General features: G+C 43.2%; 1 protein-coding gene across 11 annotated transcripts in view; it reads right to left on the bottom strand.

The window, feature by feature from the left end:
- The window catches only part of LOC141166143 (NACHT, LRR and PYD domains-containing protein 1 homolog), a 47,876-nt gene that overhangs the window by 8,640 nt on the left and 11,399 nt on the right, over positions 1-27,837 (bottom strand). For all 11 annotated transcript variants that reach the window (XM_073652534.1, XM_073652537.1, XM_073652530.1 and 8 more), the window contains 6 exons: positions 25,987-26,065; positions 22,573-22,923; positions 20,165-20,323; positions 17,884-17,916; positions 1,717-3,259; positions 187-273 (listed from right to left, as the gene is read on the bottom strand). In XM_073652534.1, the coding sequence (XP_073508635.1) occupies positions 187-273; positions 1,717-3,259; positions 17,884-17,916; positions 20,165-20,323; positions 22,573-22,923; positions 25,987-26,065 (2,252 nt within the window). The remainder of the gene's footprint in view (positions 1-186; positions 274-1,716; positions 3,260-17,883; positions 17,917-20,164; positions 20,324-22,572; positions 22,924-25,986; positions 26,066-27,837) is intronic.

Here is a 27,837-nt window from a genome sequence, read left to right as displayed (position 1 = left end):
TATGGACAGGTGCTTAAATTGTACAACTTTGTGTCCAGCTTAGATCTAGATCTACAAAGAAGTAACTAATTTGATGATTTCTTTCAATAGGGTAGCTGGTGTTCTTTGTAATAAATATATACCTGGATCAAAAATATATTGATTTAAATGTGATCATGTATAAAATATGCAGACTTCTATACTTACGAAAGCTTTTCAATAATACAGCCAGGCTCTCCTAGAATTTCCCCTAGAAGTTTTCCAGTTTCTTTGGTCAAGTGGTTAGAAGACAGCCTGAAACAAGTAACATCAATCCATATTTGAAGATCACAGAAATAAATATTTTATGTAATATAGCTATTTATGTTCAGTAAGGGTATGTGCCCACGGTCAGGAGCCGTCAAACTCGAAGCGTCCAGATGTTACAGCATAGTGGATGGGATTTCTAGAAATCCAATGTCCACTACTGTACTGTACAACTGTTGATCACCCGTGGAAACTGACATGCGACACGTCTTTCAGACCCGCAGCATGTCAATTTCTCTTGCGGGTCCGCATGTGGACTTTCCCCATAGACTAACATCTATGAGGAAAGTCGCATGTGAAAAAAAAAACACACCGCTCATTTGCACAATGAGGGTAGAAGCTGAGCGGCTATTCCACAGCGTCGGGGCCGCAGCGGCTCTGGATCGTGGGGACATACCCTAAGTGATAAATGGGTATCAATAGCCAATGAATTGTATCTATATTCACAAACTTCTATGCTTTTGGAATTATATTTTCTTTGATGTTCTCGAGAGTTGTGCCATTATATGAAGCTTGATGCCCAAAAACATTTCCAGTTTCAATAAATCCCAATTTTAATTTTATCTAGTTTGTTTATGTCAATACAAATTTGGATGAGCCTATATTTTATCGTTAGGATCCAATTTGTTCATACATGTACACTATTTTATCCTGGTTATGTTTAAATAAATGGCAACAGTGCTGCAATCAGTTGTCAGTGCTATCATTAGAACTTTCTGGCCTCCAAGAGGGCAAATGGTCAAGCCCCAGAATTGAATATTATGTGAATACTATCTCTTTTTGAACATGCATTTAAATTAATATTAATGGAAATGCACTATGTTGGATAAAAGTTTTGCACCTCATTTCCCTCTCAAAAAGTCACTCTAACTTTATAATGGAAACCTTATAACTTACATGCAATAATTGTTAGATAAGGGGTTGATGAATGTTGCCCATGGGTGCTTGGGCTGCATTTTTGCCACGTTTTTTTTACATGTATTTTTGAAGGGTATAAAATGCCGCACTTTACAGTGCCAGCAAAGTGAATGAGATTTCTAAAATCTCACTAACATGCTGCTTATTTTTCCTTGCGGACTTGAACCATCAAAAAGTTTTTTCAAATCTGCAGCATGTCGATACTTTCAGGGTTTACGTAGCATTTTGTCATGAATTGGGAAAAAACGTAAGTTATAACACATTAAACCGTTTATAAAAATGTGTAAAAAAATGTGTATTTTGCGCAGCATTTTTCCTGCCATCACTGTTTTTTTTTTGTGCAGAAAAATCAGCTGCAATTATTCAATGTGTGGACGTACCGCAATGGAGACCCTGTCCGTAGTGTCACCCAATCTATGGCAAATAAAGATAATATGATCTGTGCATTGCATTAATACCAATTACTGGTTTTACTTTAAAATTGTATTGTAACAGACAGACATATCAGCTTACATAACAATTTTGGTGTTCTTAATCACACTTCTGAGTCGTTTAACACTTTTGTCCTCAAGAGCACAAAGCCTCAAGTCCAGTTCTTCCAATTCAATGCCTTTGAAACAGTAATCCAAGGCCTGGATGTCTCTAAAGTTCAGAGGGGTGTTAAAGAGCTCTAACTTTTTCAAATTAGACAGAACTTCTTCTGTCACTATCTCATCATGTAGTTCAAAAATGCAGTGGATGAGTTTCAGCTTTTCAGAAGGTCTACATCTGCAAATGTTTTCCTTGAACCAGTCTGAAAGTAAGTCTTGCATACGACTGTTCTTCATGGGCGTGTTATTATACAGACTCTCACAATCTGGATAAGCCAGAAGTCTCATGAAGAATCTTATGAAGTGATAATATTTTGCATTGTGCTGGTCTTCAACAGATTTTAGCAACACGGTATTTCTGTGTATACTGCTTCCAAACACCCAGAAATCCAGGCACTCTTTTAAGCCTCCTGTACGGTGTATTTCCCATACACAATGTGCAGCTGCCAAAATGTCTCTCAGAAGATTGCACTGGTACTTGCATTGTACTTCGCAATTATATAAAATCAGAAATTTATCCCAGGACTCCATGGTCTCTGTGCTGTTTGGTTTACCTTTAATAAGATTTTCATATGATTGACTTGCCATATTTATAAAAATGTTCTGCTTTATTCTTTCTCCTATGACCTTTGTAGTCCACTTCAACAAAGTATCAGTAAGAATCTTATATGGACTAGAATCTCTGATAATTTCCAGATGGTGGTTATTGCTAAAATGACTCATCATTACGACAAAAGCAGGCATGTGTGTGATATAATATATTGTTTCACGTCTTTTGTCTGATTTTTGGTCTTTTGCAGTAATTGTATTATAGACATTTTCAGTCTCTTGTTCAGTAAAATCTAGAAGAATAAATGCAGAGTTGCATTCCTTCTGTAAGTCAATTAAAGAGTCATTTCGACATACAATTAAAACATCGACGTCAGGGACAAGTAGTTTTTTCATTATTTTTTCCAACAAGGTGTATACACTTAAAGAGCAATTAATTTCACTTCCATGAGTTGAGTCTGAGTTTCTATTTTCACACACAAGGTCATCAATTCCATCAAAAATAAGAAGGATATTATCCATGCTGAGAACTGAAGAAAGGTTAGAATATATTTCATCACATACAGCCTCCAGGCTCAAGTTATTTTTTAATTTTTTGCTGGATAGGTATAAAATACATCTATACATTGTAATTTTTTCTTGTATCCATTTAGTTCGTAGCCATTTACAGAAATAGCTTTTTCCACTCCCGGCATCCCCCAGTAGAAACATTCTTCTGGATATAAGCTGCTGCTTTTCTGGTGTAAAAAGTTCATCTGCATTTATAGTCTCAGACATGTCCTCTGTATATGTTTTCATTTTTCCAAAAGACTCAAGAAAACTACATTTTTTCACAAGTAACTGTCTTTGTGAAAGAGAATAAGCTTCATGTTGTATAATGGAGGTCATATGTTTTTTATAAAGTTGTATTACAGATTCTATAAAATGACAAAGAAAATGTTTAGAAAATCATCATGCTTAAAATGAGGCACTTTTCGCACATATACACAGTACGAGAAGTGGAGAGATTGCTCAATCAAGTCACAGTATGAATATCATTTATACGTTAGTGAAAAAATGATGCCAAATTTATCAAATTGGTTTACTAGAATTTAGTGCAACTCGCTAGACAAACTATGAAGCTCTATAAGGAATCTTCTATGTATAAAGAAACATCCAAAATGGAGGCGAAGTAGAATATACATGTTGTGAGGAGCTGCCCACCTACTAAAGCAGGGCTGTGGAGTCGGTAAGACTCCGACTCCTCAATTTCCATGCCACTGACTCCAACTCCCTCATACATGGCTCATGTTTAAGTGATAAATTTACTGTAGCACAGATTCATCTCAGCTAAAAGTCTAGACCCTTAGATCAGGAATAGGACAGACATTTATAGGACATTTCATAACTTTCCCAAATTCTTATGAAAAAATATTCCCCACAAACTGCATTGAACTACTTTACCCAATTTGTTATATATTTTAGGAGTCGGAGTTGGTCCATTTTATACCGATTCCGACTCTACCAAAATGGGCTCCGACTCCACGACTTCGACTCCACAGCCCTGTACTAAAGACTATGAGACTTTTCCATCACGGAGCACCGGTTTTGTCGATATTATTATTAATTATGTTTTATTAGTGATTTAATTGTTAGGTTTTATATAGTTCTGCTTGCTCGTCAGTATGTGCACTAATTTCACTTGTAAAGTGTCCAGCATTCCATTAATCACATTAGTGATTTGTTTGCTCAACAGTTCAGCTTCAGGTATCAATGCTTCTGACAGTAAGCATACATAAAGGCCAGACCCAAAATTGGTAATCAATGAAAGCAATCATTCCATTGTCTCCCAGAGTCCCAGCCACTAGCCCCATTGTGTGGATGGGGACAGTAAACACAGTGCAGCCATCACCACAGGGAGTCTCACATGCAGACCCTGGTGATAGGAAAATATCTACTAAGGCACACTTAGCTGGGGGAGGGAGGGGTGAGCTCTTCTGCTCATTCAGGGGGCTGATCCCAGTGTAGGAGAAAGAAAAGCCACATGTTTTAGTTTTAGGAGTTGTGTGGAAGGACATCGAAGGAGATGTATCGATGGGATATGGAGATCAGGGCCAACTGGACTGGAAAACGTGCTACAGTTGGGAGATATGTCGTTGGGATTTAAACCTGTGCTTCCATCGTTTTAGCTGTCATATGGAGGATTGTGGACTGAGATGATCGTATTTTGGACATTTACCTGGAATTGCTGTATTACCTTGGATGTAAGGAATAAAATATTATTGTATCGTTAACCTGCCTAGGTGATTATTAAAAACCCACAAACTCAGATATTTACACATGTCCAAGTGAATAAATGTGGGATAGAGTCCTAAGTGCCCCAACGCACGTTTCACCCTTGCTTCATCAGGGGGCATACTCAACTTTTTTACATTTTTGCAATATTTCATAAAAATGTATTTTTATTGGCGATAAGCACCTATTGTCTCATTTTGGGAGTAATTATAGTTTTGGTGTTGCCTTTGGTGATGACATTTTTGGATTACTCATGCTCCTGAAGTTGGTAGGGTTACAGTATTGTTGTAATACAAGAGAGCTGTGAGAGCTGCAATAGATGTTTTTGAACAAACACAAAGTTCAGTTCTACTGTTCTGTTTAAAGGGATGCTTACATGAATACATCACCCAAACCACCATCAGTACATTAATACATCATGAGAACCAAGTTTTGAAAATTTGAGAAGGATTTGGAGAGTTTCTGCTCCAAAATAATCAGTGTGAACACACCCAAAAATACACAGAGTTTTTGGAGCAGGAACTAAGCAGAAACTCAAGCAAATCCTCCTCATAATTTCAAAAACAAGTTTTGATGATTTTTCATTTTTATCATGAAGCACATTATGGATTGTAACATGATCAGAATCAACGTGAGTGCATGTCTGTAGTGCCAGAACCACCATCAGTGCACGAATACAGCACTAGAACTACCATCAGTACATGAATACATCACAAGGACCACGGTCAGTACATGAATACATCACCAGAACCATCGTCAGTACATGAATACAATCACCAGAACCACCATCAGTACATGAATACATCACTACGACCACCGTTAGTACATGATTATATCACCAGAACCACTGTCAGTACATGAATACATCAGCAAGCATAGTACCAATTGCAATTTCAGGTCAGCCTCATATACACTTGCATCATGTGAACCTGCAACTTACTGTCACGGGTGTTTCAGAGGTGACAGACAGTCGCCCTGCAGTTGGTTGCAGGAGATCTCTATGTTTGGCATTACAAACATCTTCCTAGAGGCTGTCTGTCTCTAGGACCCAGTGGCTACCTCCCTCTGGCTAATTATCTCCCTGGCCTGGGTGTACAAATACCTGGTGTGTCTGAGAGGGAGGTGTCGGCGATATTCATTATTACTTGTGAGGCTTAGCAAGAGCAGTACTTCGTCCTCTCTGGAGCTAGAGGCAGTGTACGTATTTGTTTGGAGTCGTCTAAAGCTAAGCTATTCCCCCCTTGTTTGTCTACCCTTGTTGTCTATAGAGTTTAGTGGAGATCGACTAGTGCTCATCTCCTTCCTTCCCTAGCCTTAGCCATAAATCAGGGAAAGTCAGGGCGAGGAATTGCGTGCGGCGATTGGTGAAGAGCCATTATTTGGACGGTAGTTGAGACAGGGTGACACCAGACCAGACTAGGAGGTCTCCACTCCCCCCTTTCCCTTGTGTCTGGGCTCCCTTTCCCTCTACCCTCTGTGTTTCCTTGCGTGACACTTCCAGTATGTCCTTAACAATGGTAAGGAGATACTGGTAGTTGTTGTTATCAGCCATTATCAGACTGTGGACCATACAGGAACCACAGTACTGATGAGACGTAGTCAGTATCACAAATAAATATTTGCATTCATGTACCTTATAGGTGACATCTTCTCTGATTTAAGTTGTTCCCATTTCTTTTGTCTCCAACCTTTTTGTCATAGTACGGACAACATGATTATATTTCACACCCAGAGCTCATCTTTCCAGACTTCCCTTTTCTCCGGCCTTCTGCAGCACTTAAAAATAAAAAATATCATTATAATGCCCCATGGATAAAATATCTACCATGCTGTGCCACTGAATAAATAATTGGCCCTCACTGTGCTTCTTGCACAAAATATCCCCAACAGTGCCCCTCTCTATAATATCTCCCCACACTGCCCTCTCTCTAATATCTCACCACACCGCCCTTCTTCATAATATACCCCCTACACAACCCATCTGCATAATATACCCCCCAAAACTACACCTCTCCATAATATACCCCTCCACACTGCTCCTCTCCATAGCGTTCCCCTCACACTGCCCCTCTCCAAAATATCCCCCACATTGCTCCTCTGCCTACTGTGGCCCTTCACAATTTCTATGTTCTTCAAAGAAGTGACGTATAAAACATAACTTTTATATATTTCTAAAACAAGTGCTGCCTTAAAAAAGAAAAAAGCTTAAACCTCAGTAGGTATATCAGAGGTATATATAAAGCCTAGTTCTTTGAATAAAATAATCAGATAGGTCTTCTAACTGTAGAGGTAACCGAACATATACTGGATATAACGAACACTAGTAGTGACAGCACTATTTAGCTATCAAAGAGTCTATGTATAATACAGCATATAACAATCCAGCATATGGACCAACATATAAGTACTTAGCCTTAACCACATGCTCTCTGCCATAACAGAAAGAGTTTAGGAATTGCCCATTCCACTCTGCACCATTATGAAAAACCCTACATGTGCTTTAGTCCCCTGAGGATTCTGAATTGATGAAACGCATTGGGACGCACAAAGAGATAGTGCTGGGCCTCCTTAACAGGGCTAGATGTAGACTGCCCTTGTCAGGGTGGAAGTTTGGGGAAATAGTATGTGTTAGCCCGAATAGGAATCTATAGAGCTACACCTCTTCCCCTATCTTCCTGGATGGATGGACTTATTAGGATTGATATACTCCCAGGACCTGACTAATTTCTTCTAATGGGTGAGATCGCTCCATTTAATTCTCCTTTATAATATGTCTTATGAGGTGTGGAGGCTTCCTCACCCATTTTATCTTGTATTTCTTTGCATCTGTCTACCATATGAAAAACTATAGCCCGCGATATTGGGCCTTTTTGTTTTTGATTCTCTTCTGTCAGTGCTTCTTCAAAAATACCTGATAGATGTGATTGCTCTATTTAATTATGTCTATTAATTTTGGTATAGTAGACAGGTGTGGTTAGTCCAGTGACTGTGCAACTGCAGAATTGGATTGTCTATAAGCTGTATTATACGTAGACGCTTTGGTAGCTAAATAGTGCTGTCACCACGGGTGTTTTTTGTATCCAGTATATATTTGGTTAGCTCTATAGTTAGAAGACATATTAGGGTGTATCAAATTATTTTATTCAAAGAACTAGGCTTTATATATACCTCTGATATACCTACTGAGGTTTAAGCCTTTTTCTTTTTTAAGGCAGCACTTGTTTTAGAAATATATTAAAAGTTATGTTTTATACCTTACTTTGCTGAACACACATATCTGATTTGTGAATTTTGAGTGGATTCTGTATTCCCACCTATTTGCTGTTTATATCCTTTCACAATTCCCCCCCCACCCCATTGCCCCACAATGTGCCCTCACAGTAACACCAAAACACCCCACCCCTCCCAAAATAGTCAGGATATTAAATCTTTGCCTCCATCATGGAGCATCACAGTAAAAGACAATGTCTTACCAACACCAGGTCAGATTACCAATGCATTGCCGGATGCTGCAAGCCTCCATGATAAAGGCGGGGACAGCACGTGTGCAAAATACTGATGCAGACAGCCACTCACTAACCTACCTGTGTCCTGTGGGGATGTACGTACAGTACAGACCAAAAGTTTGGACACACCTTCTCATTTAAAGATTTTTCTGTATTTTCATGACTATGAAAATTGTACATTCACACTGAAGGCATCAAAACTATGAATTAACACATGTGGAATTATATACTTAACAAAAAAGTGTGAAACAACTGAAAATATGTCTTATATTCTAGGTTCTTCAAAGTAGCCACCTTTTGCTTTGATGACTGCTTTGCACACTCTTGGCATTCTCTTGATGAGCTTCAAGAGGTAGTCACCGGAAATGGTCTTCCAACAATCTTGAAGGAGTTCCCAGAGAACTCCATCACTCTCTTTCTTGGTCAAATAGCCCTTACACAGCCTAGAGGTGTGTTTGGGGTCATTGTCCTGTTGAAACATAAATGATGGTCCAACTAAACGCAAACTGGATGGAATAGCATGCCGCTGCAAGATGCTGTGGTAGCCATGCTGGTTCAGTATTGTAGCGCTGGCGTCCCTGCCCTCTGCTAGGCAGGGACGCTGCTCCCCTCACCGCTCTGCTGTCAGCGCGCGCTCCGTCCCGGCGTCCTCTCCCCGCTCTGCTGTCAGCGCGCGCTCCGTCCCGGCGTCCCCCTCCTGCTCTGCTGTCAGCGCGCGCTCCGTCCCGGCGTCCTCCTCCTGCTCTGCTCTCAGCGCGCGCTCCTTCCCGGCCCCTGTGCTTAGGGCGCGCGCGCGCGCGCTTCCCTCCTCTTAAAGGGGCCGCGCGCGCCGCCCTAAAGAGTCCCCGGCCAATGGCCGGAGGACTTCATCATATATAAGGCACCTCCTCCAAAATGGAGGTGCCCGAGCAATGTTGTTTGCACCTGTGTCTCACCTGTGCTTCAGCCCTCAGGTCCCGTTGCCGTTTACCTGCCAGTTACCTGCCAGTTACCTGCCTGATTCCTGCCTGAATACTTGTTACCTGTCTGCCAGTCTGAGGTCCGACGGTCTGCCTTACTACTCCTGTCAGTCTGTCTAAGGACCAGCCTGCCCGCTCACCTGGGAGCGCATATCAGTTACCTGCCTGCTTGCCTGAGGTCCGACGGTCTGCCTTACTACTCCGGTCAGTCTGTCTATGGACCAGCTTGCCCGCTCACCTGGGAGCGCTTCTCCGTTACCTGCCTGCTTGCCAGCCCGGAGGCTCCGTTGTCACGTGCTGTGACCACCAGCTATCTCAGAGACTCTTGCCCGCTCACCTGGGAGCGCATCTCCGTTACCTGCCTGCTTGCCAGTCCGGAGGCTCCGTTGTCACGTGCTGTGACCTCCAGCTATCTCAGAGACTCTTGCCCGCTCACCTGGGAGCGCATCTCCGTTACCTGCCTGCTTGCCAGCCCGGAGGTCCCGTTGTCACTTGCGGTGACCACCAGCTATTCCAGAGACTCTTGCCCGCTCACCTGGGAGCGCTTCTCCGTTACCTGCCTGCCTGCCAGCCCGGAGGCTCCGCCGTCACGTGCCGTGACCACCTGCTATTCCAGAGACTCTCGCCTGCTCACCTGGGAGCACCCATCTACCATCTGCCTGCTAGCCTACCCGGAGGCTCTGCCATCACAGGTCGTACCTACCCCTTACCCAGAGACTGCCCTGATCACTTGCCGTATCTCCCTGTCCGTTCACCCAGAGACCGCCCTGATCACTTGCCGTATCTCCCTGTCCGTTCATCCAGAGACTGCCACCCGCTCCCTTACAAGGGCCGCCCCCTTGTATAGTAGCTCAGAGGTTCCGCCTCCCGGACCCGTTACAGTTTGCTCGGGCCATGGAACCCGGTGGCACCCAAGCTCCCTCGCTCTCGGACCTCTGTCTTGAACTGTCCCGTCTGAAGTCCCAACAGGAGGCCATCCTGGGTCATCTGCGGAATGTTAATACTCGCCTGAACACCCTGTCTGATCCTGCAACTACGGCCAGTACCATGGTATCCTTTTCCGGACCCCGGCTCTCTGCACCTCCTCGCTTCGGAGGCGACTCCGTCCTGGCTCGGGGCTTCATAAATCAGTGCACCCTGCATTTTGAACTATTGTCCCACCAGTTTAACTCCGACCGAGCAAAAATTGCATTCATCATGTCCCATCTCACCGGGGAGGCTCTGGCCTGGCTAAATCCTCTGTGGGAGAGAGGAGACCCCCTGGTGTCCGACTTGCCTGCCTTTCTCACGGCTTTCCGGAAAGCCTTCGACGAACCCGGACGGAGGACCTCATCCGCATCATCTCTGCTACGCCTCCGTCAGGGAAGCCTCACCGTGGGTCAATATGCCATACGGTTCCGCACCCTTGCCTCGGAGCTGGCCTGGGATAACGAAGCTCTGGTATCCGTCTTCTGGGAGGGTCTGTCCAGCCGTATTAAAGATGAACTTGCTGGTCGGGACATTCCTACCACTCTCGATGACCTAATAACTCTTGCCACCCGGATTGACCTACGATTCCAGGAACGTGCCAAAGAGGTCACCCGTGAAAAGGGGCTTCCACGTCTGGGTCCTACTTTTCTGAAACCCGTCACTCCTTCCGTTTCTCCCCAGGTACACTCTCCTGAGCCTATGCAGGTCGACCAGACCAAGATGGTCAAATCCCGTCAGGACTTTCGCCGTGCCGAGGGGAGCTGCTTCTACTGTGGCAGTAAGGAGCATCGGATCCGTGCCTGCCCGGAGAGGTCGGGAGAACGCCTGTGTCTAGGTTCGCTCAGAGGACTTGATCTAGACAAAAATAAATCCTCTCCATCCCTGCTGCTGTCTGTCTCAATCATCTGCGGGGAGAATCGTTATTCCGAACTAGCCCAACTTGACTCTGGAGCAGCCGGAAATCTTATTTCACTGTCCCTGGTGGAGAAATACCGCATCCCCACCAAACCTCTGGCTGTACCCTTGTCTGTTGTTGCCGTGGATGGGGGCCTCTTATCTCGCCCCATCCAATTCATCACCGAATCCATTACTCTGCAAGTGGGTATGCTGCATTCAGAGAGTATCTCCCTTCACGTTCTGCCTGGACTCTCTCACGCCCTCTTGCTAGGTCTGCCTTGGCTCCAGAGACATGCACCCGTGCTTGACTGGCAAACCGGAGAAGTCCTTCGCTGGGGACAAGACTGTCATAAAACCTGTCTGGTTCCCGTCCATTCCGTCCGTCCCTCTCCTATCCCAGCTAATCTACCTGGACTTCCGATTCCTTATTGGTCTTGTGCTGATGTCTTTGATATGGAGGAGGCAGAGACATTACCACCTCGTAGACCATGTGACTGCCCCATCGATCCCGCCAGAGTAATGCAGGTGGCCTCCGTGAGTCTAAATTGTCTCCCTCCTGGTAAGACGTTCGTATCGGTACCTGTTCGGGAGAGGATCCTACACTGGGGTCATTCGTCTAAACTAGCTGGCCACGCCGATCAGAAAAAGACCCTCCAGCTTATTACCCGGCACTACTGGTGGCCTAACCTGCACAAGGATGTTATGGACTTTGTTTCTGCCTGTGTGTCCTGTGCCCGCAACAAGGTTCCGAGACACTTGTCGGCCGGCCGCCTTCTTCCTCTGCCAGCACCTGCTGCCCCCTGGCAGCATATAGCGATGGACTTCGTAACTGATCTGCCCGTCTCTGCCGGTTGTACGGTCATTTGGGTGGTCGCTGACCGCTTTTCCAAGATGGCTCACTTCATTCCCCTGCCAGGTCTTCCGTCTGCACCCGAGCTGGCCAGAGTCTTTATCCGCCACATCTTCCGTCTTCATGGCCTGCCCCGTCACATCGTGTCGGATCGAGGAGTACAGTTCACTTCTCGTTTCTGGAGAGCCACTTGTAAATTGCTAGACGTCACTCTGGACTTCTCCTCCGCTTACCACCCACAGTCTAATGGTCAAGTGGAGCGGATCAATCAGAACCTGACCAGTTACCTCCGGCACTTCGTTAATGCTCACCATTCTGACTGGGTGGATCTCCTGCCAAGGGCCGAATTCTCGTACAACAATCACAAGAGCGAGTCTTCCTCCATATGGGAGAGTACCCGGTCCGCACTCCTTCTGTCATCCGAGCGTATGAAAAGGCACGCTGACAAAGGACGTCTGGATCCTCCTCAATTCCGTCCTGGGGATAAAGTCTGGCTCTCGTCCAAATATGTCCGGCTCAAGATCCCTTCCTATAAGTTGGGGCCTCGGTTCATCGGCCCACTGGAGGTTATCAGTCAGATCAACCCGGTGGCCTATAAATTGAAACTCCCGGCCAACTTACGGATCCCTAACTCCTTCCATGTATCTCTCCTCAAACCTGTGGTACTTAACTCTTTTTCTAAGTCTACAGGTACGCCTCTTGCTCCGGTTTCTGCTGAGGACGAGTTTGAGGTAGAGAACATTCTTGCCACCAAAAGGGTAAGAGGAAAGACCTTTTTCTTGGTAGATTGGAGGGGGTTTGGTCCTGAGGAGAGAACGTGGGAGCCCCGGGAGAATATCCATGCCCCTCTCATCCTAGCTAAATTTCTGTCTGGCCTAAAAAAGGGGGGGCCTAAAGGGGGGGGTACTGTAGCGCTGGCGTCCCTGCCCTCTGCTAGGCAGGGACGCTGCTCCCCTCACCGCTCTGCTGTCAGCGCGCGCTCCGTCCCGGCGTCCTCTCCCCGCTCTGCTGTCAGCGCGCGCTCCGTCCCGGCGTCCCCCTCCTGCTCTGCTGTCAGCGCGCGCTCCGTCCCGGCGTCCTCCTCCTGCTCTGCTCTCAGCGCGCGCTCCTTCCCGGCCCCTGTGCTTAGGGCGCGCGCGCGCGCGCTTCCCTCCTCTTAAAGGGGCCGCGCGCGCCGCCCTAAAGAGTCCCCGGCCAATGGCCGGAGGACTTCATCATATATAAGGCACCTCCTCCAAAATGGAGGTGCCCGAGCAATGTTGTTTGCACCTGTGTCTCACCTGTGCTTCAGCCCTCAGGTCCCGTTGCCGTTTACCTGCCAGTTACCTGCCAGTTACCTGCCTGATTCCTGCCTGAATACTTGTTACCTGTCTGCCAGTCTGAGGTCCGACGGTCTGCCTTACTACTCCTGTCAGTCTGTCTAAGGACCAGCCTGCCCGCTCACCTGGGAGCGCATATCAGTTACCTGCCTGCTTGCCTGAGGTCCGACGGTCTGCCTTACTACTCCGGTCAGTCTGTCTATGGACCAGCTTGCCCGCTCACCTGGGAGCGCTTCTCCGTTACCTGCCTGCTTGCCAGCCCGGAGGCTCCGTTGTCACGTGCTGTGACCACCAGCTATCTCAGAGACTCTTGCCCGCTCACCTGGGAGCGCATCTCCGTTACCTGCCTGCTTGCCAGTCCGGAGGCTCCGTTGTCACGTGCTGTGACCACCAGCTATCTCAGAGACTCTTGCCCGCTCACCTGGGAGCGCATCTCCGTTACCTGCCTGCTTGCCAGCCCGGAGGTCCCGTTGTCACTTGCGGTGACCACCAGCTATTCCAGAGACTCTTGCCCGCTCACCTGGGAGCGCTTCTCCGTTACCTGCCTGCCTGCCAGCCCGGAGGCTCCGCCGTCACGTGCCGTGACCACCTGCTATTCCAGAGACTCTCGCCTGCTCACCTGGGAGCACCCATCTACCATCTGCCTGCTAGCCTACCCGGAGGCTCTGCCATCACAGGTCGTACCTACCCCTTACCCAGAGACTGCCCTGATCACTTGCCGTATCTCCCTGTCCGTTCACCCAGAGACTGCCCTGATCACTTGCCGTATCTCCCTGTCCGTTCATCCAGAGACTGCCACCCGCTCCCTTACAAGGGCCGCCCCCTTGTATAGTAGCTCAGAGGTTCCGCCTCCCGGACCCGTTACAAGTATACCTTAAGTTTTGAATAAATCCCCAACAATGTCACCAGCAAAGCACCCCCACACCATCACACCTCCTCCTCCGTGCTTCACGGTGGGAACCAGGCATGTAGAGTCCATCCATTCACCTTTTCTGCGTCGCACAAAGACACGGTGGTTGGAACCAAAGATCTCAAATTTTGACTCATCAGACCAAAGCACAGATTTCCACTGGTCTAATGTCCATTCCTTGTGTTCTTTAGCCCAAACAAGTCTCTTCTGCTTGTTGCCTGTCCTTAGCAGTGGTTTCCTAGCAGCTATTTTACCATGAAGGCCTGCTGCACAAAGTCTCCTCTTAACAGTTGTTGAAGAGATGTGTCTGCTGCTAGAACTCTGTGTGGCAATGACCTGGTCTCTAATCTGAGCTGCTGTTAACCTGCGATTTCTGAGGCTGGTGACTCGGATAAACTTATCCTCAGAAGCAGAGGTGACTCTTGGTCTTCCTTTTCTGGGGCGGTCCTCATGTGAGCCAGTTTCTTTGTAGCGCTTGATGGTTTTTGCAACTGCACTTGGGGACACTTTCAAAGTTTTCCCAATTTTTCGCACTGACTGACCTTCATTTCTTAAAGTAATGATGGCCACTCGTTTTTCTTTACTTAGCTGCTTTTTTCTTGCCATAATACAAATTCTAACAGTCTATTCAGTAGGACTATCAGCTGTGTATCCACCAGACTTCTGCACAACACAACTGATGGTCCCAACCCCATTTATAAGGCAAGAAATCCCACTTATTAAACCTGACAGGGCACACCTGTGAAATGAAAACCATTTCCAGTGACTACCTCTTGAAGCTCATCAAGAGAATGCCAAGAGTGTGCAAAGCAGTCATCAAAGCAAAAGGTGGCTACTTTGAAGAACCTAGAATATAAGACATATTTTCCGTTGTTTCACACTTTTTTGTTAAGTATATAATTCCACATGTGTTAATTCATAGTTTTGATGCCTTCAGTGTGAATGTACAATTTTCATAGTCATAAAAATACAGAAAAATCTTTAAATGAGAAGGTGTGTCCAAACTTTTGGTCTGTACTGTATATAGTGCTGGGCAACCCGCCTGATCTAATAGTATAGGCGTCATCAATAGGTTGCAACCCAGACACTGTGCATCACATATATCTGTGTGACTGGCGCCCTATGCAGACTCCATCAGTGTGCATGTATAATACTACACAGCCACTCCCTCCATGAATTGGTAGGTTAGTGAGTGGCTGTCTGCATCAGTATTTTGCACACGTGCTGTCCCCGCCTTTATCATGGAGGCTTGCAGCATCCGGCAATGCATTGGTAATCTGACCTGGTGTTGGTAAGGCATTGTCTTTTACTGTGATGTTTTTTTAAATTATGTCCAATGTTCACCATTTTTAATGTTTAGTGTTATTGTTTAGTGTTAGGACTCACAAGTATGAGGACCCTTGACGTTTGGGTTGCGAGTTTGAGTATTTTGGCCAAAATATCAACCAATACTTCATGTGGTGTATTTATCTTATACATCATTTTTCATATTTTTTTCACATTTTTTTGCAGGATGCGGCCAGGCTTCTTTGGTGTTGGCTGGGTGAATTGGGGTGTCTGTCCTGTGGGGGTGCACGTATATAGTGCTGGGCAACCCGCCTGATCTAATAGTATAGGCGTCATCAATAGACTGCAACCCAGACACTGTGCATCACATATATCTGTGTGACTGGCGCCCTATGCAGACTCCATCAGTGTGCATGTATAATATTACACAGCCACCCCCTCCATGAATTGGTAGGTTAGTGAGTGGCTGCCTGCATCAGTATTTTGCACATGTGCTCCCCCCGCCTTTATCATGGAGGCTTGCTGCATCCTGCAATGCATTGGTAATCTGACCTGGTGTTGGTAAGGCATTGTCTTTTACTGTGATGTTTTTTGAAATTATGTCCAATGTCCTCCATCATAGAGCACTTACTGTTTTCAGCTGCATCCTCGACATCTCTACGCTGCGCGCTGGCGAAAGCCGCATAGTGATGAGGTCAGCAGCAAGATGACGTCATCACGTCATTGCACGTCGGGGCAGGGGATGACAAGCGCTGCTCTGCCCCTGTCCCAGCACCAAAGTACTCAACTGTATTCACATCTGAAAGACGCGAATACAGTTGAATATGGGAAGATGAGAACTGGAGTCTCCTGGTTGTCTGCGGGCCACACAACACCCTTTGGCAGCAATATATTGTGCAAGCCTGCTTTAGCTGCTCATTTACAGTACATATAAGAAAACTGATCTCTCTGGAATAAGGCATCTGATCATAGAAAACAAGGTATCATTTTATTCAGCTTCTTATGACCTACATGTCCATATAGCCGGCTTAGGAAGGATTGATTACTGACAGATTCCCTTTAAATCTTTCTTAGCCCTTTTTTAGGAGTCAGATAGAGTAGATAATACCCTGTACCTTTCTAGCATACTAGTTAGACCTGCTCAGCATTTATTTTATTTTTGACCAAATTGTTTGACTTATATTCTTTTTCATCTTGGCTAGTTTAACTCATGGGGATATTCAAATTTTAGACATGTATGGTATATCCTAAGGGGGATCCCACATTCAACTTGCCTCTACGTTCGGACTGGGGTTCACAGCATTTAGCAGAGAGTCAATGGAGAGGTGGCAGCACGTGTATTCTCTCAATTTGTTCTAAGGGACTTTAGGTGTGTATCCCAATAATCAGAGATTCATGACATACCCTGTGAAGAGATCATAAATATTTAAGATGGGAATACCCCTATAATTTTTTAGTATGCATCCCTTTGTACTGTATACTTATTGTTTCCGACTAAGGCTTCAAGATACAGAGCAACATATCCTGAGATTAGTGGCATTATATGACTGCTTTGAGGTCCAAAAGGTAACGTTTCTCCTTATGGAGGCTGACATGACTGACATGCCAAGGTAAGGAGGCTTATAGGCCATGCTATGCTCCACTGGGAAATTAAATATGCCTTGGAAGTAGCAAACCTAAAAGTCAATATTGATCCTTTAATGAGCCTTGCCACATGACTTTAGGATAAAAGGCAAACCAGAATTTGGCTTTTACCCTGTCATGTGTCAAGGCTGTTAACGGGTCGATATTGACTTTTAGGATTTCTACTTCCAATAGGTGGCACTGAAGTTCAAGTACTTGTCCTCTCTGAATAGACAATTTGCATTACAGCTTTGAAAAGCATATGTTCTGCTGTAGTGCTTTGGAACTACATTATTTTCATTTTTCATCAGGCTTATTTCCATCAATGTAACAACAAAACCTAATTACACAATAACCTCCAATCATTAAAGTTCGGGGCCCAGCAGAATATTAAAACAGAGATCAAGGTTGGGGCAAAAGGGATTATAGAGCTGAAGTGTTGTATTCAGTTCACCTCTTTCTCTAAGCATCACATAACCATTATTTTGTTACATGAAAGTTATGGAGCAAATAATGTACAAATTATCAAAAAGTTGAGCACAGTAGATCAGTTTCTTGGGGAACTGCTACCGTGAGAAGGGATTATCACAGTAGTGGACAACTTCTTTAATTTATTCATATATTTCTAGGAGGAATTCCAGAGGATTAGAAAATGCAGAGATCTAAGAGATAATGCAAAATTATTATTTTACAATGAATATATGTATTTTCTAAAATAAACTTTGATGGGAGTGCTTCTGATATCAGAGACTGCGCCACCCGCAGCTGTTAGACGCAGATCCGGGCAGTGACATGTAGCCATTATATCTCGCTTATAGTGCCAGATCAGCCTGTGAGCCCACTCCATACACCTGCACGCAACCCGCGCCGTACATGTACGTCAGATGTCGGGAAGAGGTTAAATATACTTCCAAAAATTTAAATATTTGCAACATACAGTTAGATACCTTGTGGCTTTGCATCAATGAGGGCCTTATTTTCTGCAAGGAACAGATAAGTACATATTGTTACTGATAATGATCTATTTTGTGTAACATTAGAATATCGCATTACTCTTCAGACAAAAAATGTCTTCATTTTCATACATTTCCCAACTTACAGTGTACTTCTCATTATCATTAACATTTGCCTGTAGAATGCGTTCGTTTTTTTTATCATTAAAACTGCGGGTACTTTGTTATTTTCCCAAATGCCAAAACCATACAGAGAACTTAACTGACTTAGTACAAAATTTATGCTTACTGTGTGAGACACTTGAAGAATTACAGCTGTAAGGGTTATTCCACCTTGAAATGACAGCATATTGGTCCTGACCACCTGACTGTGCAGCGAACTGCAGCAAGGCCCATTCTCTTAAAGAGGACCTGTCACCAGGTCAACAGTGCTCACTTTTTGCTCCTATTTTATTCCCACTGAATATTCAGGTTTTTTTTGCTTTTTTATAAATTCACCCTCACCCTACGCTTCCAGAGATAAGGTCCTTTTTATTTAGTGCTTAGTATATAGTGAGCCGCACCCACTTTTTAAAAACCATAAAAATTTGCATTAACTAAAAAGAGCCATATCTCTGGAATCGTATGACAGATTTATAATTGAAATAAAATATACAATACTCAAGGGAGTGGCAGAAATAAAATTAGAGCAAAAACTGGCCACTTATGACCTTAAGGGCTTGTGCACATGACCATTAAAATTGGACGAGTGCTAGCCATGGTTTTGATGGATAGCACTCGTACCCATGTTATTCTATGGGGCTGTGCACATGTCCAATAGGTGACATGTCCGATTTTGTCCTGAGTGTCGGATCAAAATCGGCAATGCAGGTCTACGGGTCTATAGAAAATATCAAACCGCACAACGATGACATCCAAGTGTGGTCCAATTTTCACAGACTAACTAAATGGAGAAGGTGGAGAACCATTTTTTGCTTCTCTCCATCTTCAAGAAAAATGCATCCCACTCTGATCAAACTCTGATCAGAGTTCAATTAGCATAATCGGACTGTTTTTCTCGGATGGAAAAAAAACAATCATGTGCACCTACCCTGAGGATGAATTTCTATTTGAAGAAAGCAATGGAGGGAATACAGAGCTTAACTAGCACTGTGCTCCCTTAGACCTCATTCAGATCTCAGTCATTTTCATGTATGAGAAGAACAGACTGAGTTTTATCAATGATTTTCGTCAGAGTTTGGTCCAAGTTTCATCAGAGTTTGGTCTGATACTCATCAGTTTTTCTCGTAGGTGAAAAAAAAGTTTAATTAAAAATCAGTCCGCACTCGGATGACATAATTTTTCATGGTTCCATGGACTTGCATTGCCAACTTTAATTCAACACTCAGATCAATATTGGACATGTCAATATGACAATTTTGCACGGACTGCTCGATTCTTGAAAAATCATGGACATTTGAACGGCCCCATTCATTATTATAGGTACAAATGCTATCCATAAAAAACACGGATAGCACTTGTATGCAATAAACGGATGTCTGAATGAGACCTTATTGTAAGGCCTGGTGGGAACATTATCCCAGAAATATGTTATGAATTTACAAGGGGAGAGATTCAATGTGTGTGTATGAGAAATAACAGTATATACTACAAGACAACAGAGTTATCTATAACATTATTTTTAGCAGTTTTACCCTTTAGATCCATGTCTGTCAGGTTTTAAAAGCTGAAGCCTTGCACCTTAACCCCCAGCCCACTATCTTATGAAGCTGTAGAGGAGTGTGATCAGTGTCCTGGCTGACTTCCCAGGTTCTCCCATCTTCATTACTGTGGTCAGACATCTGATCGGTCATGAAACAATAAATATAGCAACTGTACTCTCGCCTTCCACCCCACACACACATACTCTTGCCCCTTTACACCTCATGGGTGCAGAGCAGGTACTGGTTGATGGAGGATTCAGGGAGGCAGTGTTTCCTCTTGTGATGGGTTTACCATAATGTGGTTACAACTCCTCTCCAAACACAAAAAGACAGATGTACAAAATGCTATCTGAATTCTACATTTTTCAGAATCCCTTCCTAACACGATGACAAACTTGTTAATGTTTTTTTTTGTCATGATCATCAACATAATGGCAGTTTTTAGCCCAAAATAAAAGTATATGAAATATAAACCAGATAAAAAGATACACAACTTAACTCTTAACGAAAATGAACAACTATGCAGCAGCTTTTATTTATGAAGAAAGTTTGATCTCAATTACTCCACCTACCTTCATCATTTTTTCCAATTCTATTTAGTTTACTTGGAAAATAAAGGACAGAAAAGGCCAAAATGAAAACAAGAATGGTGATGATGATGATGATGAACCTCATGAAAATAGGTCTTGGGAATACATCTCCAGGTGTTTGAATTTGGTCCTCATTTCTCCCTTTAAGGCAGATGTAGATATAAAATATATTAAATGACAATTTCAGGGCTGAAAATTGACATACAAAGCATTACTATTTATCTAGATTAATAAACCACAATCATTGCCGTTTAACATACAGTCATATTTCAATATGTAACAAAAGATTGCTATATTTTACTTCTATATAGGTTTTTACTATGAACTTAGAATGTATTTTCACTGTAGTTAAAAATGTTTACTGATTAATTTAAAAAAGCAACATAAAAAAAGTTTACAAATACATCCATGGATATGAGCACTCATTAAGTGACAGTTAGTTGCTAGTGGTTGTAACCATGGATACCTAACCTACTGCAATGCCTACACTTGGGGTAAGCATTGTAGCGAATCAGAAGAACTATACTACATCTCTAATTGGAGGTATTTGCTAATATTATTATTATTACACCTACTACATATTGGGATAGGATCTTGGAGATGGAAATGCCTCTTTAAAGGGAGCCTGTCACGTCCTAGGTACTATCATCACCACCCCCATTGGTTTGTTAGTGATGCAATGAGCATCACTAACAAGCTGTTTTCATGAAAGTCGGTGGTAGTATATTGATTTTATAACTTTTGATATACTTTGTCCTACCTGCTCGTATTCAGTCATAGGGGAGTGATTCTCTCATTCAGTCATGGGCAGGCGCCGCATTCAGTCACTGCTGGTGCCGCCCATGACATTTGAATACTGCTCCTGGCAAGCGCTATGTTTGTGGGGCGCATGCGCATTTGCACACGTCTGGCCGCTGGTCCGGCGCGTGCGCACTGAGGCTGTGTGATTACCAGTGCATATGTATTTTTACGTCATATGTCATGTCCCTGACTTTGATGTGGACTGGCATGCCGAGTAAGCATCTTTCCCAGCAGATAATGGCTGATTTAATTAGCCATCATCTGCCTTTAAAAGCAATGGGTGGAGCGGAGCAGTTAAATGCCGTTGTCAATCTCTGACAGTGGCATTTAACACACTATGGTGCGTCATTCTATGCGCCTATCAGCATGCCCGTGTCGTGATCAAGGGGCGCCAATGGATTGTCATGACAGCCAAAGGTCTGCTGAAGTCCACCGTGCATGTCATGACGATTCTCCTGTGGAAGCCAGCCTGTAGCTGGCGTTCATAGGAGATTGTGATTTTCACTATACCCAGCAATGCTGATGCACTGTTGTGTATAGTTCAAGCTATCAGACGATCGCAGATTAAAGTCCCCTTAGGGGACTATTACAACCCCTGGTAAAAAAATTATGGAATCACCGGGCTCGGAGGTGGTTCATTCAGTTGTTTAATGTTGTTGAAAAAAAGCAGATCACAGACATGGCACAAAACTAAAGTAATTTCAAATGGCAAATTTTTTCCTCAGAATTTAGTGATTCCATAATTTTTTCCCTCTGCTTGGTCTGAAAAAAATCACCCTTACTGAGTACCACATTTTTAATCTTGATTTCTTTTAGTGTTTCTTAAAGCCCTAAAGTTGCCATTTGAAATTACTTTAGTTTTGTGCCATGTCTGTGATCTGCTTTTTTTCAACAACATTAAACAACTGAATGAACATCCTCCGAGCCCGGTGATTCCATAATTTTTGCCAGTGGTTGGAAATACAGTGAAAAGTAAAATAAAATGTTTTTACAAATATGAAAAAAAATAAAAAAATATATAAAAAGTTCAAATCCCCACACGATTAAAATAAAACAATCTATAAAAATATAAAGTAAACTAATACAATCTGTAAAGGGTGTAATGAGAAAAAAAATCAAAACCCCAGAATTATGGGTTTTTTTGCTGTCGCAACATTGCAATAAAGTGCAATAACAGGCGATCAAAACATTGTATCTACCCCAAAATGGTACCAGTAAGAACATCAGCTCAGGGCACAAAAAATAAGCACTCACACAGCACTATATCCCAAAAATGTAAAGGGTTATGGGTTGTGAAAAATGGCGATACAAGCAAAGTTTTTTTTCGAATTTTTTTCATCACTTAAATAAAAAAAAAAATGTCATGTTTGGTATCTGCTTACTCGTACTGACCTGGAGAATCATATTGCCCGCTCAGTTTTAAAGTATTGTGAACATGGCAAATAAAAAAATTAGTATAGTTAAAAACAGATTTATGTTCATCAAATTCAACCTGACAAGAGGGACACTATGTTGTCCAAACAGCCATCTATGACTAAAAAAACTATATAATCTACTATTTTTTGTAAGGATAGCTAACCAAGTATTACCTTCAATTCTAAGGTTCACATATTGAATAGTGATCCCTGATGTCTCTTGTAGTACACTGTGACAAGTGTAAATTCCAGCATCTGATTCAGAGAGGTTCCTGAGAAGCAATGACAGATTACCAGAAGGCAACAAGTCATAAAACATCTCTGTTCTACCTCGATATTGAACTGATTGATATTCAGGTTGACTTGAGCCATAATAGAAGGTATGGACCACAACATCGTTCTCTAGTCGCTGCCAGTGAACTACAAGCAAATTGTAATCAAATTCATCCTTGTAGATGACGGCACATGGCAGGAGAACATCTTCATGTAGTTGTCCTTTAACATCTAAGGATGCAAAGTGGCAAACTGGCAAAAGATAAGAAACATATTTAGAACACTTGAGGAAATTATAAAGAGATATTATATCAATTATAAATATTGTTTTATATTGTTAACATTCAGGGCGCCATACCAGATACAGAAGGGTTTAAAAACATAATGTATAATCGATAAAAACAAGTATAGCATACATAGGCTTACTAAGTACCAGACTGGTGTAGATGGAGAACAATGTGTCAGTTTGGCTAGTCTATAACTCATTAATTTATCAGTGCCACACAAGCTAGCTGATTTCCATTTACAAATTTGAATTGTCTCCACTCAAATGAGGGTTACACACATGGTCAGGGGTGTACACAGAAATCATGGGGTCCCACAGCAGAAGTTCTAATCATCTCCCTCCAAAAAATATATATATATTTGGTGGGTGGGCACACAGAAAAGCATACCTCACAATTTTTTCCTCCTATTGAACCCCCTAGATTCTTCTTTCATTGTCCCCATAAAGTTTGATGCCAATGTAAAAATATGGACATGCTGCCCATGTTTCCCACTTGAAGAAAGTTTTAGTGTTGTGTGATGTGATATTTTATGCTATATAATGTGGATTCTTACATGCGTTAAAGATGTTAGTAATATTGATAGTGTGTGTAGTTTGACAATAGGGACAGTTAGAGTTAATGTTTGGTACCAGCCCAGAGTGGGAGGGATGAGTTGCAGGGAAAGTGACAATTTCCTGTCAGAGAGTAAGATAGGACCTGGAGTGCATAGTAAGTAGACCTAAAGGTCCTAAAGGTCCAGTGTGATCAGTGCCACATTCTGGGGTGACCCTAAGCGAGAGGAGACAGGGGAAAAGGGATAGCAAGACCCAGAGCAGAAGTGACTAAGAGACAGAGTGACCTTCCGGAAACGACGGGACCTGTGAGAGGATGCTTAGCCACAAGGCTGTGAGCCTATAATGCTTGAAGGTAATGTGCCTAAACAGGATTGAGTTTGTGGGACGAGTAAAGTGTCCCAGGAAGGAGTTCCAGAGCGTTAGCATTACATGCCATACTGGCATCTTTAAGGGAAAAAGAGGATGCAGAACCACAGGATAAGTAAACCACTCCTGCCAAGCAGGACTGTAGTGTTAAAGCTGGGCTGTGGTGAAGTAGTGGGAAACAGTGGACAGAAAACACTAGAGAAAACGAAGGAAGGAAACTGTGTGGAAAAATGCTTTGAGTTGTAAAGGAAATGTTCATAAGACTTTGTACCCGCTGTTCCTTGTATACAGTATATTCACTACCAAGTTCCCGTTCAGTAAAAAGTTTATTTCTGGATAGTGGTCTCCCTCATTGAACTGTCAAACATCTGGTCCTGGAAAGCCAGCAACATCGGTTACATGCGGCCTGCACGGGCGTAGCGTCTTCACGGCACAAGTCCACATACCCAGCCAGGATCCCCACTTTCATGTAACATGCCGTGCCATAGGAGACAAGTACTTCACCCACAGCTACCGCCCCCAAGCAATGTTACAACAACAAAAGTGCCCTCCAAACACAGTATGATACCCCAAAGTGAATTCCTCCATAGTACCCTCTACACGCACAGTATGATGACCCTACTGTACCCACACAGTAAAGTATGGTGACCCCAACACAGTATGATGCCGCAACTGTGACCCCAACACTGCCCTCCACACAATATAATGGCCCCGACAAAGCCCTCCATACAGTATAATAGCCCTACACCCCTCCACAGAGTATAAAGGCCCCAAAACAACCCTCGACACAGTATGATGGCCTCAACACAACCCTCTACACAGTATAATGCCCACACTAGCCCTTCAAACAGTATAATGGCCCCCACACACCCCTTCACACAGTATAATGGTCCAAACTAGCCCTCCAAACAAAATAATGGCCTCCACACAGCCCTGCAAACAGCATAATGCCCCTCATACAACCTTCCAAACTGTATAATAGCCCCCACATAGCCCTCCATAAATTATAAATGGGCTCTACATAACTGTCCAATTAATATAATGGGCCCCAAATAGCCTTCCATATAGTATAATGGGCCCCACATAGCCTTCCATTTAGAGGGAACCGGTCACCAGAAAAAACACTATTAACTCCTTTACGACCTTGGACATATAGGTACGTGCCTCTAATGCACTCAAAAACGCAATGAAAAAATGTAAGTAACTTAATTTACTAATAGGCGCAGAAATCGCACAGAAAATCTGCAACATCTAAAACTTGCCAAAATCTCATTGTGGTAACATAGGCTAAATGATAAGATGGTTTAGAGTACTAGATGTTACAAATGCAGCTATATCAAATTTGTGTTTTTGCGGTGTTTAGGAGAGGTTTTTTTTTACAAATTAGACCATGATTTTATTATTAAAACTGGGATTTGCAGTTTTTTCTATTTATTTATATGTATTTTTACACTTAACATTCTGTAATACAGTGCTTTATCTAACCTGTCAGTGTTTGACTGGCAGCCTATCAGAGCCCGAACCTAGAGGCATGTGAATGGCTGAGGAATATGGCAGACACAGAGGTCATTGTTAGGCCTCCGTTTTGCCACAGCAACCAGCGGCAACCCCACGACCACGCTGCAGGGGTGCTGATGGGTTGACTAAGGGTGTGATCTTCGCTGCTGACAGTAGCATCTGAGGTGATAAAGTGCTGGGATAAAGCTAAATCCAGTTCCTGCACATATAGCAAGAGCCTAACTGTGACTGACAGCTCCTGCTGTAGATGCCATGACAGTCCATGCCATCCCTCTGATGCAACTGTGCATCGGATTGTGGGAAATCAACTTCAATGTGGACATAAAGTTACATCATTTTACGAGAAGAAGTTACGATAATTGGTTAAAAAACACAGGATCCGTGAAAGGTAATAAATATGCAAAATGAATTCCTTTGTCATTGGATTGGAGACACATATTGAAAGGCATTTAATTGGTTAACTATGCCTGTTTTTTTTTGTTATAGTTAATGAGACTCTATGCTGTTTTATGTTTTGTTGTTTTATTATGACTCTTTGTATCCGAAATAGTGTGTTAATAACAGTAACAAAAAACAACAACCCCACTTACCAGGCAAGAAGATAATAGAACCAATGAACTTGATAAATAGATTTTTAAGATTAAGCGAGTTCTGGTTCCTTCTGATAGTCTGTTGAAAATGTAAATATAAAACAAATGTTAATACAATTCCTATGTAAGTATTGTATACATGTATAAAAGTGTATTTATATTGTTGGTGTATACAAATGAATGATTGGCAAGTATTCACAGGCACTTATTATTCACATAGAGAAGTTCAAAACTAAAGCCTCAATCATGGTATAGGTAGACAGCAGTTTTTGCATGAACTGAATTCCATGTGTGCTCATACAGTAATTTTGCTAAGGAACAAGCCTTCTGTAAGACTGTATTCACACACCTGTGTGCCATGGTTAGTGACTCACAGACTGGTGTCGGGTCTCCCTTGCTGAAATCAATAGTCTCATAGGCATAGAAGGGGCTGTCACGTATGGGTCAGGAAACCCACCTCCAGCCCATATGTCATGGTCCATATTTGAACAGTGAAACATGGATGTGTAAATCTGGCCAAAATCTAATACCACCCTCCCTTTATAGGGTAACCAATCCCAAAGGGCCCAACAACTGAAATAAATACACAGAACCTAAAGTTGTGTATATAATTATTATCCATAGCGTTGCCCAGTAGTTCAAAGAACATGTTTTACTTGGTATGAAATGTTATATAATTGTGCCTTCTCATATACATTACCGGCATCTCCACCTCTGGGAATGTTAGGACACAGGAAGGGACATTTTCCCCATTTTGTGTTGAGATTAATGTGAAAGTGAAGCTCCCATAATGAAGACTGGGCACGTTTGAACAATGAAGTAAATTGCTAACTGTAATTGTATCGCAATTCATACTCAAAAGAACAAATCTCAATGATTTACAAGGATAAACTACCAAAACATGTTGTTAACTTTTCACTTGACAGGTACCCTAAAATTAAGTGGAACGTACCCTCCCATATATCATAGTCTCTCCATGAGAAATGCTGTATTCCAAGTTGCCAATTGAATGCAATGGGCCATCCATGTGGAGATGAGATAGATTCTCCAGAGGGAGTTTTGCACTTTGTATCGGTTCTTCTTTCTACCTAATAGAATCCCAAGCTGTGGACACCACTCTATGGCATTTATGCCTTAATGTGAACTCAGGCTCTGGCCCAAACTCAGGCCCGCAGTGTAAATATATTTGGCTTCCGGGAAAATATCAAATGTCTATTAGACCTGGCCCACAGGTAGACAGCGCACACACCGATAATACTACCAATCCTGCATTTCTGGTCTGCCACGCTCCCTGATTACAAGGCTGTTTTCAACTTGCCCTGAAGTAATGTGCTCCCAAGCTATGACGCACTTCCGGCATTCACCTGAGCTGGAAGTTCTCTTCTCCCTACATTAGAGCGCACTCCTCTTGAGCTCCCCCATACATCTCAGTGCGCATAGCTCCTACTACCCTCTATCTCCTCCACAAGCTGGGCACAGGTATGCTATTGAGCCGATGCACTCATGGCATGATTTATCTTATTGCTCTATTTGGTCATGTATTCTCTATTTTTTATTTTGTATGTTGTTATCCTTTCCCTACGTATTGAGCTCTTACCCTTTTTGTTCACTCTCTACCATCTTGACTCTGTGAATATTAATTTTCTCAGTGCGGTTTATGTACGTCTGATGTTATATACTTCCCTATATTTCCTATTTGAGAGTCACCACACCCTTTGCATTCCCCTTTATACTGCTATCTACCATCCCCACAATCCTAACTTATCCTGCAGTATTGGGGTTCTCCCTACCCTAGGCAAATTCCCCCAACCCCTTTCCCCCCCCTTCATCCTTCATTTTTTTCATTCTCAA

This window comes from Phyllobates terribilis, unplaced genomic scaffold, assembly GCF_046119375.1.
Source record: "Phyllobates terribilis strain yellow unplaced genomic scaffold, ASM4611937v1 Scaffold_11__3_contigs__length_659146591, whole genome shotgun sequence".
Taxonomy (NCBI): Eukaryota; Metazoa; Chordata; class Amphibia; order Anura; family Dendrobatidae; genus Phyllobates; species Phyllobates terribilis.
Note: the sequence above shows the minus strand (reverse complement) of the source record. Positions and strands in the feature narration are given on the sequence as shown.